Here is a 14,963-nt window from a genome sequence, read left to right as displayed (position 1 = left end):
ATTTCAAGACTGGACTACTGTAATGCTTTGTTGGCTGGCCTCCCAGCTAACACAATTGAGCCACTGCAGAGTAGCTGCCTGGATCAAATTAAAGGCTTTGACTCTGGTCTTCAGGACAGCCAATGGAACTGCACAAATCACTTCTCCAGGTCTATGCTCCAACTTGCTCTCTGTGGTCTATGAAATTGCACTTACTATTGAACTTAACTTGCTCTGTATACACCAAAACAAACTTCTGTCTCTTTCTTCTGCGCTAGCGCCTAAACTACTCCAGCTACCTTGAGAGCTTAGCAGTACATCACTGTAAATGTTGTTGAATTTTGTATGACAAATTGCTTGCTATGTTCCTCATTTGTCCCTTTGGATAAAAGTATCTGTTAAATGACTAAATGTAAAATGTATTCAGCATTCATTTGTGTCTCTGTCTTGGCATCAATCTGTTGGTTTATTGTTCCTACCTCCCTTCCTATTTCTCAATGTGAAGGTGTGACTACAGCAGTACCCTACAATAGCTAGTAGGCATTGAACATCAGTACAATGGCGTTATGGTAAACGGCTCCTGTAGAGTCAGCTTCCGATGCAGTCTAAATTACCTTCTTGAAAGGGAATGTCTAGGTTACTTTGCATAGCATTGGTTCCCTGAAAGGAGGGAATGAGATTCTGCATAACTGTGCTGCAGCTACTGATTTTTCAATGTAATTGGTCGAGAGATACACTCTGCTTCCCTTCAGTTGGAAAATCCATACAATGTGAAGCTGGTCTTCTGCTTATGTGCTAATGATGACATCAGCCAATCACATTGGCATGATGGTAAAGGGTTTCAATGTCATGCCCTCTGACGGGTCTCCCACAGTGTCATCTTCTGACACAGTGTCTCATTCCCTCCTTTCAGAGAACGAAGGTTACGTGTCCGGCTGGGATTTCTAAATTTGCAAAAATGATCGGGATTCGGCTTTAGTTGCATTATGATATGCATTTGGTCTAATACTCCATTGTGTGTGCACGCATATTTGCATTGCTTTAACCCCTCTTTGTAAGTCCCACCTTCTCGCACACTAATTGGTCGATTATAAGAGGCTTGCAGCAACTATTGGCCAAATTGCTGCCTGTCAATCTCTCAGTGAATGTGCAAAGCACTGTTGTGTTCGGCATCAAACAGTTGCTTTACAGTAGCAGCAAATGACAGCTGAGTGGAAACAATGCCCCAACAAAATTGCAAATTTACAGAAGATTTTCACAAAATATTCCATGCTTTCTTCCAGGTCGAGATCCGTGGGAAGCAGAGTTTATGACATTTAAAGCTGCCAATTATGTGTCAGATGCTAATAAAGGTGCAAGTGATTTAGAAGCACACATAGCTCTGCGAAGCATAAAGGGTCAGCAATAGGTGAAAGTTCATCAAGTAAATTAACGGACTATTTTTGTAACCAGGTAAAATTGTTGTCACATTGCTTCATTTTCATGGCCATTCAAAATAATAGTAATAGTAAATAAAGGTACACTCATGGCATCAAATATTTTATTTTAGTACATGGATATTCAAAAGAATGTTGAACATTTGTATTTATATATATTTATGTTATGCTAATAGAGTGTCTTTCTCACTATATTAAAGTTTGCATTCATAGTAACACTGGTTTGAACTCTATTATTCCACCCCAATCCCCCTACCCAGCGGAAAAAAAAGTGTCCTCTTTTTGGAAAATCAGAATAAGGTCACCCTTAGTAACCAAGAGGACTTCTATTGTAATTGCATTGTTGTAAATTATTTTGTTTGTTTTTATAAATTGAGAAACATTTTAGTAAATTTTTATTATGTATATATTATTCTTTTTCTGTGGTAACCAGCATTTCACACAATAAATGGCCTTATTGGACTAAGGAGAAAGTTCTGAGTTCAGTTAGAGTATGTTTACATAGTACAAACTTTTATTTCAAAAGATCAAGGAAAATTAGATGAATAGGCATATGATGAAACAATAAGTTATTTATTGGTAATTGGAACATGTTGAAGATTAAATATGGTTACTTATGGCAGGTCTCAATATATTAGTGATTAAATAAGCTACAGTAATGTGTTCTCTGCTGCAGATGTTGTGTTCAGGTTGGATGATGGCACCATCATGGCCCATAAACCGCTGCTCATCTCAAGCTGTGATTGGATGGCAGCCATGTTTGGTGGACCATTTGTGGAGAGTTGCACAAAAGAGGTACAGTGCAATTGCAGTATGTCTAAAGCAGTTGAATGTATTGTTTTTTTTAAAGCAGATGTTTTGCCTGTATGCATTTTAATGGACACATCATTTTCTAACATGACCCTCATTTGGTTTTTATTGAATTCTGATAAAAATTTGGGATATTATATCTGGAAAGGTTCTAAATTAATGTATTTAATTTAGAAGAGATTTGAATTAAACAAATTTAATTAATGGAATCTGTTGGCAGTGATTGTGTTCAGTAATTTTGTGAAATTTGTAGCAGTGAAATACACTCACCTAAAGGATTATTAGGAACACCTGTTCAATTTCTCATTAATGCAATTATCTAATCAACCAATCACATGGCAGTTGCTTCAATGCATTTAGGGGTGTGGTCCTGGTCAAGACAATCTCCTGAACTCCAAACTGAATGTCAGAATAGGAAAGAAAGGTGATTTAAGCAATTTTGAGTGTGGCATGGTTGTTGGTGCCAGACAGTATTTCACAATCTGCTCAGTTACTGGGATTTTCATGCACAACCATTTCTAGGGTTTACAAAGAATGGTGTGAAAAGGGAAAAACATCCAGTATGCGGCAGTCCTGTGGGCGATAATGCCTTGTTGATGCTAGAGGTCAGAGGAGAATGGGCCGACTGATTCAAGCTGATAGAAGAGCAACTTTGCCTGAAATAACCATTCGTTACAACCGAGGTGTGCAGCAAAGCATTTGTGATCCAGAACACGCACAAACTTGAGGCGGATGGGCTACAACAGCAGAAGACCCCACCGGGTACCACTCATCTCCACTACAAACAGGAAAAAGAGGCTACAATTTGCAAGAGCTCACCAAAATTGGACAGTTGAAGACTGGAAAAATGTTGCCTGGTCTGATGAGTCTCGATTTCTGTTGAGACATTCAGATGGTAGAGTCAGAATTTGGCGTAAACAGAATGAGAACATGGATCCATCATGCCTTGTTACCACTGTGCAGGCTGTTGGTGGTGGTGTAATGGTGTGGGGGATGTTTTCTTGGCACACTTTAGGCCCCTTAGTGCCAATTGGGCATCGTTTAAATGCCACGGCCTACCTGAGCATTGTTTCTGACCATGTCCATTCCTTTATGGCCACCATGTACCCATCCTCTGATGGCTACTTCCAGCAGGATAATGCACCATGTCACAAAGCTCGAATAATTTCAAATTGGTTTTTTGAACATGACAATGAGTTCACTGTACTAAAATGGCCCCCACAGTCACCAGATCTCAACCCAATAGAGCATCTTTGGGATGTGGTGGAACGGGAGCTTCGTGCCCTGGATGTGCATCCCACCAATCTCCTATGAATATGGGCCAACATTTCTAAAGAATGCTTTCAGCAGCTTGTTGAATCAATGCCACGTAGAATTAAGGCAGTTCTGAAGGCAAAAGGGGGTCAAACACAGTATTAGTATGGTGTTCCTAATAATCCTTTAGGTGAGTGTATATAAAGGAACAAGCTAATTCAATTAACTTTTTACATTTAATGGTGTGGAATTTAATGTTATATTAGTCTTTTCTGATTAAATTTGTATTCTTGATTCAAACAATTAACAAAGAAAAGCAAAACATATATTCACAGAATCAACATTTAACAATTATCTCTAGATGCAGACTTGACGTTTTTTAGAATCCTAACCCACACTTCCCCCTCCAATACCAAGTTTAAATCTTTCTCCCATAATCTCTTGATAGAAGTTAAAACTCCATCCCCCAGACTCTGAATTAGCAGGGAGTAATACACTGATGCCTCATGACCTTTTCCAAAAGCAGTAATCACCATTATCAGAGTATCTGTTGCTTTAGGGGGGTGTATCCTACTCCCAGAAATAGTACAGGGCAGGTGACGGAGCTGTAAATACCTAAAGAACTGAGATCTGGGAATCCCAAAATGTTGAACCAAATTTTCAAAGGATTTCAACAATCCACTCTCATATACAGTGCATCCAGAAATTATTCACAGAGCTTTACTTTTTCCACATTATGTTATGTTACAGCCTTATTCCAAATGCATTCAATTCATTATTTTCCTCAAAATTATACAAACAATACCCCATAATTACAACGTGAAAGAAGTTTGTTTGAAATCTTTGCAAATTTATTATAAATAAAAAAATGAAAAAAAAATCACATGTATATAAGTATTCACAGCCTTTGCTCAATACTTTGTTGAAGCACCTTTGGCTCCAATTACAGCCTAAAGTCTTTTTGTGTATGATGCTACAAGCTTGGCACAACTATTTTTGGGCAGTATCTCCCATTCTTCTTTGCAGGACCTCTCAAGCTCCATCAGGTTGGATGGGGAGCTTCGGTGCACAGCCATTTTCAGATCTCTCCAGAGATGTTCAATCAGGTTCAAGTCTGAGGTCCAGAGTGCTCTGGAGCAGGTTTTCATCAAGGATGTCTCTGTACATTGCTGCATTCATCTTTCCCTCGATCCTGACTAGTCTCCCAGTTCCTGACACTGAAAAATATCCCCACAGCATGATGCTGCCACCACCATCCTTCACTGTAGGGATGGTATTGGCCAGGTGATGAGCGGTCCCTGGTTTCCTCCAGACATGACGCTTGCCATTCAGGCCAAAGATCTTTGATTCATCAGACCAGAAAATTTTGTTCCTCATGGTCTGAGAGTCCTTCAAGTGCCTTTTGGCAATCTCCAGGTGGGCTGTTAAGTACCTTTTACTGAGGAGTGGCTTCCGTTTGGCCACTCTACCATACAGGCATGATTGGTGGAGTGCTGCAGAGATGGTTGTTCTTCTGGAAAGTTCTCCTCCCTCCACAGAGAAACGCTGGAGCTCTGTCAGAGTGATCATCGGGTTCTTGGTCACCTCACTGACTAAGGCCCTTCTCCCCCTATCATTCAGTTTGGCCGGGTGTCCAGCTCTAGGAAGAGTCCTGGTGGTCCCAAATTTCAAACAAACTTCTGTCATGTTGTCATTATGGGGTATTGCTTGTAGATATTTGAGGAAAATAATGAATTTAATCAATTTTGGAATAAGTCTGTAACATAACAAAATGTGGAAAAAGTGAAGTGCTGTGAATACATTCCGGATGCACTGTAGGTCACAGGGCATATAATCTCCCTCACAATCCACTCTGTCCAGCAGAAAGGGGACTTATTAATACATCATTTTGGGTTCAGCCATATGTTCGAGGCAACATTTAAATTAATGTCTGGACACCCGAGTGCAAATGCGAGATAACTGGGATAACTTAACTTCTATTAGTTTGATAGAAAGGCTTTGCTATGGTGAAATAGGGGCAATAACTTTTCAATACAAAACCAGGGAAGGGCTCTCTCAGGTGGAAGTGACCAATAAACCAAATGTCTGAGACCGAATGCATAATAATAAAACAAAATCTTGGGTAGGTGTAGCCCACCTTTGTCAATCGGCCTATGCAACTTACTGAAATGTAATCTGTGACGTTTACCTTTCCAAATGAAGGACTTCCCTATGCTGTCAAATTGCTTGAAATAAGAGAGGGGGACATCTACAGGGAGAGACCGTAGCACGTAGTTGAATTTTGGAATGCATTTAATTTTAATAACATTAACCTTCCCAATCATAGACAGATGTAATGAAGCCCACTTGCCCACATCGCTCGAAAACCTTTTTTATTAAAGGATCAAAATGAACTCTAACTAAATCACACACATTTTCTGGGAATAAAATCCTGTTTGGGCCACTGGAAGGTGCTCGGCTGAAAAGTCTGTACTGGGCAGTACACTGTCAGAGCCAAAGGTTCAGATTTAGACCAATTAATTGTGTATCCTGAAAATTTAGAAAAGGAATTAATAATTCTGTGGAGGCAAGGCATAGATCTAGTAGGGTCGGAGACGAATAATAAAATATAATCTGTGTAAAGTAAAAGCTTATGCGCCACACCTCCAGCCACCACCCCTGAAAAATCATCCTCCTTTCTTACCGTGGCTGCTAATGGTTCCAGAGCAAGACAGAACAATAATGGGGAAAGAGGGCAACCCTGCCCAAACTTTCTGCCGGGTGCCGCTATCCAGAGTAAATTCATCTGAAATTAATCCATTCTTTTGAACAGCCGCTACCGGGTGTCTATAAAGTAAATTTATCCAACCAATAAAAGTATTCCTGAACCTGGATATTTCCAAAATCTTTAAAAGATGATCCCATTCTACCATATCAAGGGAGATGGCAGTGACTGGAGTCTGATCATTTGCCACTGGCCATATGATATTGATGAAATGCCTAATTTTATCAGAAGAGCTATGGCCCTGAATAAACCCCACCTGATCTATATGTACAAGAGATTTCATAACTTAATCGGTTAGCCAATATGTTTGACAATATTTGAATATCTTGCTGGATTAGGGAAATTGGATAACTCTTATACTTGTTTGGATCTTTTTCCATTTTAAGAATCAGACTGATGTAGGCTTGCCTCATAGTTGGCAGAAGCTTTCCATTCTTTAATGTTTCCGTATAAACTTCTAGCAAAAGTGGAGCCAATTCAGTAGCATAAGATCTAAAAAATCTCAGCGGCAAAGCCATCTGGCCTGTAGCCAAGGCCTTAATTACCTTGCCAAGCTCCTCAAAGTTTATCTCAGAATCAAGAGAATTTTTTTGCTCAGACATCAGTTTAGGAAGTTCTAATGGTTCCACAAAGTTTCTAATATCCTCATCAGTAGACGAAGATTTGGAACTATAGAGATCAAGATAGAATTCTTTAAAAGCATTATTAAATATCAATGGCTGTGGATTGTACCTGCTGTACCACCAGCAGATTTCACTGAGGAAATGGTAAAAAACTCTCTCTGTTTTATATATCTAGCCAGAAGTTTTCCTGCCTTGTCCCCCAACTCAAAGTATGACTGTCTTGCCCTAAATAGCCAAAACTCCACCTTCCACGACAAAATAGTATTATATCTGTATTTCAATCGAGGCCATCGGATGACATTCGGTACTTCAGCTCTGCCTCGGCACTTTTAATATTCCCTTTCAAATCCACAAGTTCTCGTGCTTTGGATTTTTTTTTATGAATGAGGCATACTGTATGATCCGACCCCTAAGAACCACCTGCCTCCCAAGCCACGCCCACAGAGGATACTGAGGACCAGTTGGTCTTCAAATAAAAATAGATTTTATATTAGTATTTTAATTGCTACAAGAGTTTTGTGCATCTGTTTATTATTTTCTTTCAAATCTGTTTATTTAATAGATTTTAAATAATTTAAGCAAAACATATGGGAATGGTGGTGGATTAATGTTTGTCACTGCCAGGCACTAAAAACTAAATGTTTTTAATTTCGGTTCATTCTTAGCAAAAACTGTATTTTTAATTCCAATTAAAAAGTTCTGCATCCTCCTTTCCAATAGTTACTGGTTAGAACAAAACAAAAGAATGGTTAATAACGTTCTTTTTAAAATGACAGTACTCTGCGCTAAGGGGTGGGTGACATTCCGATTGCAGCTTTGCAAGATATCACAAGATAAGCAAGCAACCTGGTTTGGACAAACAAGCTCAAAATAAGCCAATTGCCTCAAAATATTTTTTTATTTTTTTTATTTATCAGAATAGAAATTGTAACAAGCATGCAGTTTATTAAAATGAAAGTAACATTTTTATTAAAGATCTGCTTCTGAGTCAAAACCGGACAGCATCAAATCTGTATTAATGCATCATAGCTAAAAGTAATTCAGAAATAAGACGGAAAAAGTACTTTTTACCTCTAATAATGTTTTCCTTGTTGCATTAAATTGCTAAATAAGAACTACAACTTTCACAAGGTTGCGAGTTTACGCACTTGATGAATTGTACAGCTGCTGAATTACTAATTTTGTCTCGCTTTTTTGCATACTTTTTAGACCTTGCACTAATGCTTGACCTGAGAAAATAAAATGAGAAAAAAGTAAACAGAAAATAACTGTACATTTCATAGAAGTGGTGTGGATGTATAAAACATATATCAGGCAAATTCAAATATAGTTTCTAAAAAAAATTTGTAAAACAATATAGAGTAAAACCATTTAATATTATTTTAAGAAATGTTTAATAAAATAAAAAGCCTTTTAAATGGGGTTTCTTGACTACTTGAAATCTATTTTATGACTGAAAAGTCAAGGGACATGTTTGTCACCATATTTTGATAATGACCCATTTACATTTCAGGTATGACTGTGTGAAATTTATGTTGTAAAACAAAAAGTGAAAGTATCATCAAGTGATGCTAACCACAGACATTATTTTACTCAAAAACCACTGTTCAAAAACCCCTTAGAAATTCCCAAGCTAACCAATGGTGAATCGGCCTTCCAGGTTGGCCTATAAATTGACATGAGTACTGAACAGCTCTATTATTCCAATAATAATAATAATAATACATGTGCTGTTTTTCCAGGTGTTGTTTCCTAACACTACACGTAGCTGTATGCGTGCTGTGCTGGAGTATCTCTACACTGGCCGCTTCTGCTCTCGCCCAGATCTGGATACCATGGAGCTCATTGTACTTGCAAACCGACTCTGTCTGCCTCACCTGGTTGCACTTACAGGTACACAAACAAGCCTTCACATTCACTGTTTCTGCTCAGGGAATTACAGAGGCAGTAATGCCCTTAACAGTATGGGTCAGATCCCTGCAGGCTCTAATCCTGCATAACGTTAGACCCTGAACAATTGATGAAGCGCCAAGATCAGGCAGTAACTGATAATATTGAGGGCTGCTAATTTTTGGCATCAGACACTATGGGTGTCATATTCACATGTGTCCTCTTGGCCTGAAATATAAATGATTTTATCTTGTTTAAAGCTGTGTAATTTTTTCGATCATTAATTTCTTTCAGAGTTTGCAGAATGCAAAGTTTGTAAATCTGCAAGTAAGCCATTTGTAGGTTGATTTCACTTAAAAGTGTAACATTATGGCACTATTAAAACACTCTTTTTGTTTAAGTGACCCATCCAGCCTGATACAGCAACACTGGCATGACCAATGGTGTGAGTTTAGGGCAAGACTAATTGTTTGTAGAAATATAGAAGACAGGGAAAGGTTTCTGGAATCTGTGTAAAATAAGTGATGCAGAAATGACTTACTTCAACTTTAAGGGGTGTCATTAGGCCAACCATGATGTAATGAAAAGTACAATTGCTAAATTAAATTACGTGGTTAATTTCACGTATCGCTGCAGTTTTGTGGTTAATTGTGGTTAATGCTCTATGGAGTTTTAAATAAAGAAAACCTACCTCCCTAACCTAATCCTTTAACCAAATCAAACCAGTAGTGTCATAAAAAGCAAAACGTTTGGTTACGTATGTAACCTCCGTTCCCCGAGGGAGGGAACGACACGTTGTGTCGGAGAAGCGACACTAGGGGTCTCTCTTGAGCGCCGATATTCACCTCTGACCTATTGAAAAGGGCCAACGAGAGTTGGCAGTCAGTATTTGCATACCCCGCCCCCCCATACGGGTATTTAAGCGGGGCAAATACGGAAGTTTAGTCAGGATTTTTCTGAGGAGCCGGAAATGGTCCGGCCACAACAGTGGCTCGGTTCAGCGACATGGCGGAGGAAAGACACAGCGTGTCGTTCCCTCCCTCGGGAGCGGAGGTTACATACGTAACCAAACGTTCCCCTTCTGTCGCTCTCTCCACGTTGTGTCGGAGAAGCGACACTAGGGGACCCATTCCAATCTTGCCATGCGCTGAACCGTGAACCGCCGATACAGAGGCGGGCAGGGATTTCATCCAGTGCCGCGCATCGTCTGTACCTGGCTGCACGTACCCTTCCCCAATGCCCCATAAGAACATCAGAATCCTTCTAGTTACCCTGGGAGGGGAACAAGGCGATGTTTGGCAACATGGGAACGGGCCAGCCTGGCTGGGCCTCTTTTCTCTCTATGTTTCTCGCATAGAGCAATCACGGCCGGGGCCCTTATACGCATATAGGGAAGGGGGTCTTATCCCAGACCCTGCGGAGACCACACCTGCCCTTTTTCTTGGGGAGGAAAAGTGGTAGACACGTCACACGGCCGTCTTAGAGCTCGTGTGGAAAGTATGGTGCAGTGGTAGATCCAGCCTCGAAAGGGGGGAGTTGCTACAGCACGGCGACCGAGGCAGCTGTAACTGCCTAAGGGAGACACGGGGTCCGCTCGTAAGGGGACAGAACCGTGGAGTTACACACAGGGGAGTCCGAGCAGGAGGCCTTACCTGTGGAGCACCTATACCAGTACAGGGTAGCCATTAGGGTACCCGCGGTGGCTGGGTTGGCGAGTTCCTCCGCTGAACCGCGGACCCGGAGGGCTGGGGAGGAATCGACCAGGGGCCCGACTTCGGAGTGGAGCGCCCTGGGAAGAAGGCGCACTACTTTACCTTGGCGTCAGGAAAAGGGGCTGGAGCAAAGCAATCCACCCGGCCGGTCGGTCTACTTGTTACCGAGTTCTACGGGCTCGGACCTGACAAAACACAAGACGCAACCGACTCAACGCGGAGGTTGTAAAACCTCGCGAAGGTGTTGGGTGTTGCCCAACCCGCGGCTCTGCAGATGTCTGCTAGGGAGGTGCCCCTGGCCAGTGCCCACGAGGACGCTACACCCCTTGTTGAGTAAGCTCGGACCCGCAAGGGTGGGGGCACGGCCTGGGTGTGATAAGCCAGTGTGATGGCGTCGACAACCCAGTGGGCGAGCCTCTGCTTGGAGACGGCATTCCCTTTCTGCCGTCCCCCAAAGCAGACAAAGAGCTACTCAGAGCGTCTGGTGCTCTGTGTGCAGTCCAGGTAAATGCGCAGGGCACGCACTGGACATAGCAACGAAAGGGCTGGGTCTGCCTCCTCCCGGGGCAGCGCTTGCAGTTTCACTACCTGATCTCGGAACGGTGTGGTAGGAACCTTGGGCACATAGCCCGGTCGCGGTCTTAGGATCACAGACGTATCTGCCGGACCGAACTCCAGGCAAGTGTCTCTGACAGAGAACGCTTGCAGGTCCCCGACCCTCTTGATCAGCAGGGCCGTCTTAAGGGAGAGGGCCCTGTGTCCAACTGATTCAAGTGGCTCAAAGGGAGGTCTCTGGAGTCCTGCCAAGACTACCGAGAGATCCCAGGAGGGAACTAGGCCTGGCCGGGAGGGATTCAACCTCCGGGCGCCTCTCAGGAACCTGAGGATCAGGTCGTGCTTACCCAGAGTTTTGCCGTCTACAGGATCGTGGTGGGCGGCAATAGCGGCAACATACACCTTGAGGGTGGACGGGGACAGCCTCCTGTCCAGCCTCTCCTGTAGGAACAGAAGCACTGACCTAATCGCGCATCTCTGCAGGTCTTCAGCTCGGGAAGAGCACCAATCTGCGAACAAGCGCCACTTTAGGGCGTAAAGGTGCCTGGTAGAGGGGGCTCTGGCTTGGTTAATTGTATTCACAACGGTCGCCGGTAAGCCGGCTAGCTCTTCCATGTCCCGGGGACCAGACGTGGAGGTTCCAGAGGTCTGGGCGCGGGTGCCAGAGCGTGCCCCGTCCCTGAGAGAGGAGGTCCAAGTCTGAGTGGGCCAGTAGGGGGCCACCAACGTGACTTGCTCCTCATCCTCCCTGACCTTGCACAGCACCGGTGCAAGAAAGCTCACTGGGGGAAATGCGTACTTGCGCAGCCCCGAGGGCCAGCTGTGTGCCAGCGCGTCTGTCCCGAGGGGAGCCTCTGTTAGGGCGCACCAGAGCGGGCAGTGGGAGGTTTCCTGGGTGGCGAACAGGTCTACCTGGGCCTTGCCAAACCGTTCACAAATCAGCTGGACCGACTGGGGGTGAAGCCTCCAATCCCCGCCGGGCAGGCGTTGTCGTGATAGCGCGTCCGCTACGACGTTGAGCTTGCTGGGGATGTGAGTGGCATGCAACGACCTGAGTCGCTGCTGTCTCCATAGGAGGAGATTGTGGGCGAGTTGTGACATTTGGAGGGAGCGTACGCCGGCTTGGCGATTTATGTACGTCACCACCGCAGTGCTGTCCGATCTCACGAGGACATGTTTGTCCCGAACTAACGGGAGGAACTTCCTGAGAGCAAGAAGGACGCTGCGTGCCCGCTGCACACGGCACCCCACCCGGACCGGGAGGCGTCGGTTGTGACCAGAACGCGTCGGGACACCTGCTGCAGGGGCACTCCTGCCCGTAAAAAGCAGAGGTCTGTCCAGGGTCGGAGTGTTTTGAGGCAGGCGGGGGTGATCCTTACCCGATGCGTGCCATGGTGCCATGCTTGTCTCGGGACTCGAGTCTGGAGCCAGTGCTGGAGTGGTCTCATATGCATCAACCCCAGCGGCGCGACCGCCGCGGAGGACGCCATATGCCCCAGGAGCCTCTGGAAAAGTTTTAGAGGGACCACTGTGCCTGGCTTGAATGAAGCGAGGCAGTCCAGCACCGACTGAGCACGCTCGCTCGTGAGACATGCTGTCATTGACACTGAGTCTAACTCCTGCCCGAGAAAAGAGATGCTCTGAAACGGAGTGAGCTTGCTCTTTTCCCAGTTGACCTGAAGCCCCAAGCGGCTGAGGTGCCGGAGCACCTGGTCTCTGTGTGTGCATAGTAACTCTCGAGAGTGTGCTAGGATGAGCCAGTCGTCGAGGTAGTTGAGTATGCGGATGCCAGCTACTCGTAGCGGGGCAAGGGCCGCCTCTGCGACCTTCGTGAAGAAGCGAGGGGACAGAGACAGGCCGAAGGGGAGGACTTTGTACTGAAATGCCTGGCCGTCGAACGTGAACTGTAAGAAGGGTCGGTGTCGTGGCAGAATTGAGACGTGGAAGTACGCGTCCTTCAGGTCTACCGCTGCGAACCAATCTAGATGCTGAACGCCAGCCAGAATATTTCTCTGCGTGAGCATTTTGAACGGGAGTTTTAACAAGGCCCGATTGAAAACTCACAGGTCCAGGATTGGTCGTAAGCCGCCGCCTTTCTTGGGTACAATGAAGTAAGGGCTGTAGAAACCCTTCCTCATTTCGGTTGGAGGGACGGGCTCTACCCCTTGGCTAAGAGGGTTCGCGATTTCCGTGCACAGGGAACTGACATGCTGGCCGTGTACTGTGGAAAAGCGGACGCCCCTGAAGGGGGGCGGGAGCCGGGCAAACTGAATTGCATAACCGAGTCGAATGGGACTCAGAAATGGACGAGTATTTTGGACGTACCCGGCGGGGCCTCGCAGCGGGGCGGAACAGGTAATGCAGCTTCGGGCGGCTTCGTTGCGGCCTGAGGCTGGGGTGCTGAGAATAGACTCAAAGCACTTACCTTGCTCCGTGCACCCGGCAGGGGGCGGGTTCGTGACTGAGGAGGAGGTGTGCTGGCGTCCTCTGGACTCGTCTGAACCGGCCGGCCGGGGGGCAGTCGTAGGCAGGCGGAAGGCGGGATCGCCGTGTCCGGTGTACCGGGACTGTCGTGATCTGGAAGCAGATTGCCGTGAGAACGCCATTTGCGGGCCAGGTGACCCAGAGGCAAAGGAAATAGCTCTTTTATTGATAATGTGGGTACCACAGCCCCCGTCAGGGGGTGTGGCAAATGAAAAAAACACCGGGGGACGGAGCGGTCTTACCACCTCCGGAGCTAACGTCTTCGGCTCTGGGTCAGCTGTCTCAGGAACGCTTGGGAGCCTTCCGGGTCCTAGAGGGGGTTTGTGAGACAGGGGGGCGTGCTCCGCCTGCGGAGTGCTCGACGCTGGGGCTGAGAGCTGGGCCCGGGTTGAGGCGGAGCAGGAGCTGGTTTCTTCGCAGGGGGACGCCCTCGGCGGGCAGACGGGACAGGGCCCGTAGCGGCAGGTCTGCGGCGGGGCATGATGTGGGAGATGGCCTCCGTCTGCTTCTTCACCGCGGAGAACTGTTGGGCGAAGTCCTCGACGGTGTCACCGAAAGGCCAATCTGAGAGACAGGTGCGTCCAGGAAGCGATTCTTGTCAGCCTCACGCATCTCGACCAGATTGAGCCAAGGATGGCGTTCCTGGACCACTAGGGTGGCCATCGTCTGTCCGAGTGCCTGCGCTGTGGCCTTCGTCGCTCTCAGGGCGAGGTCGGTCGCTGAGCGCAGATCCTGCAGCACATCATGATCAGGTCCACCCCGTGCATGTTTTTGAGAGCTTTGGCCTGGTGGACTTGCAGGAGGGCCATCGCATGCAGGGCGGAGGCAGCGCGTCCAACCGCACTGTAGGCCTTCGCGTTAAGCGAGGATGTTGTCCTACAGGGCTTGGATGGGAGTACGGGGCGACCGCGCCAGGAGGTAGGGCTACCGGGGCATAGGTGGTGCGCAACTGCCCTATCGACCTGGGGAATCGCGCCGTATCCGTGGCGCTCTCCGCCGTCGAGGGTGGAGAGAGTGGAGCGGTTGGCACCTAGACGAGTGGAGAGCGGGGCTCTCCACGTAGACATCAGCTCATCATGCACCTCCGGGAAAAAGGGGACCTGGGGGATGCGAGACCGCGAACGGCGCGCTGCCCCCAGGAACCAATCATCCAACCGCGAAGGCTGTGGGGAGGATCGAGGGTTCCAATCCAACCCCACGCTCACGGCGGCCCAGGAAAGCATGTCGGACATCTGAGCGTCGGCCTCAGCCTGGGCCTGCTGGCCCGAAGGCGGCAGTCCAGGGGAGTCCTCGGCATCAGACACCGCACTCTCCGATGCAGTGGCGAGCTCATCCGCTTCGGACTCGGGAGGATTGACAGCCGGGCCGTGAGGCGAGCCGCTATCGCCGCGAGCATGGACGGGGACCAGCGAGCGTGTCGGGGAACGGGAGGTTCGCGGGGGTCTACCCAGCGAAA

The 14,963-nt window shown here is 46.5% G+C and overlaps 1 protein-coding gene across 1 annotated transcript in view; it reads left to right on the top strand.

The window, feature by feature from the left end:
- The window catches only part of LOC127621214 (rho-related BTB domain-containing protein 2-like), a 40,361-nt gene that overhangs the window by 13,403 nt on the left and 11,995 nt on the right, over nucleotides 1-14,963 (top strand). Inside the window, 2 exon segments of the mRNA XM_052094722.1 lie at nucleotides 2,092-2,210; nucleotides 8,609-8,759. Of these exon segments, the coding sequence (XP_051950682.1) occupies nucleotides 2,092-2,210; nucleotides 8,609-8,759 (270 nt within the window).

Source organism: Xyrauchen texanus, chromosome 27, assembly GCF_025860055.1.
Source record: "Xyrauchen texanus isolate HMW12.3.18 chromosome 27, RBS_HiC_50CHRs, whole genome shotgun sequence".
Classification (NCBI taxonomy): domain Eukaryota; kingdom Metazoa; phylum Chordata; class Actinopteri; order Cypriniformes; family Catostomidae; genus Xyrauchen; species Xyrauchen texanus.
The sequence above is the reverse complement of the archived record's forward strand: the minus strand, read 5'-3'. Positions and strand labels throughout refer to the sequence as shown.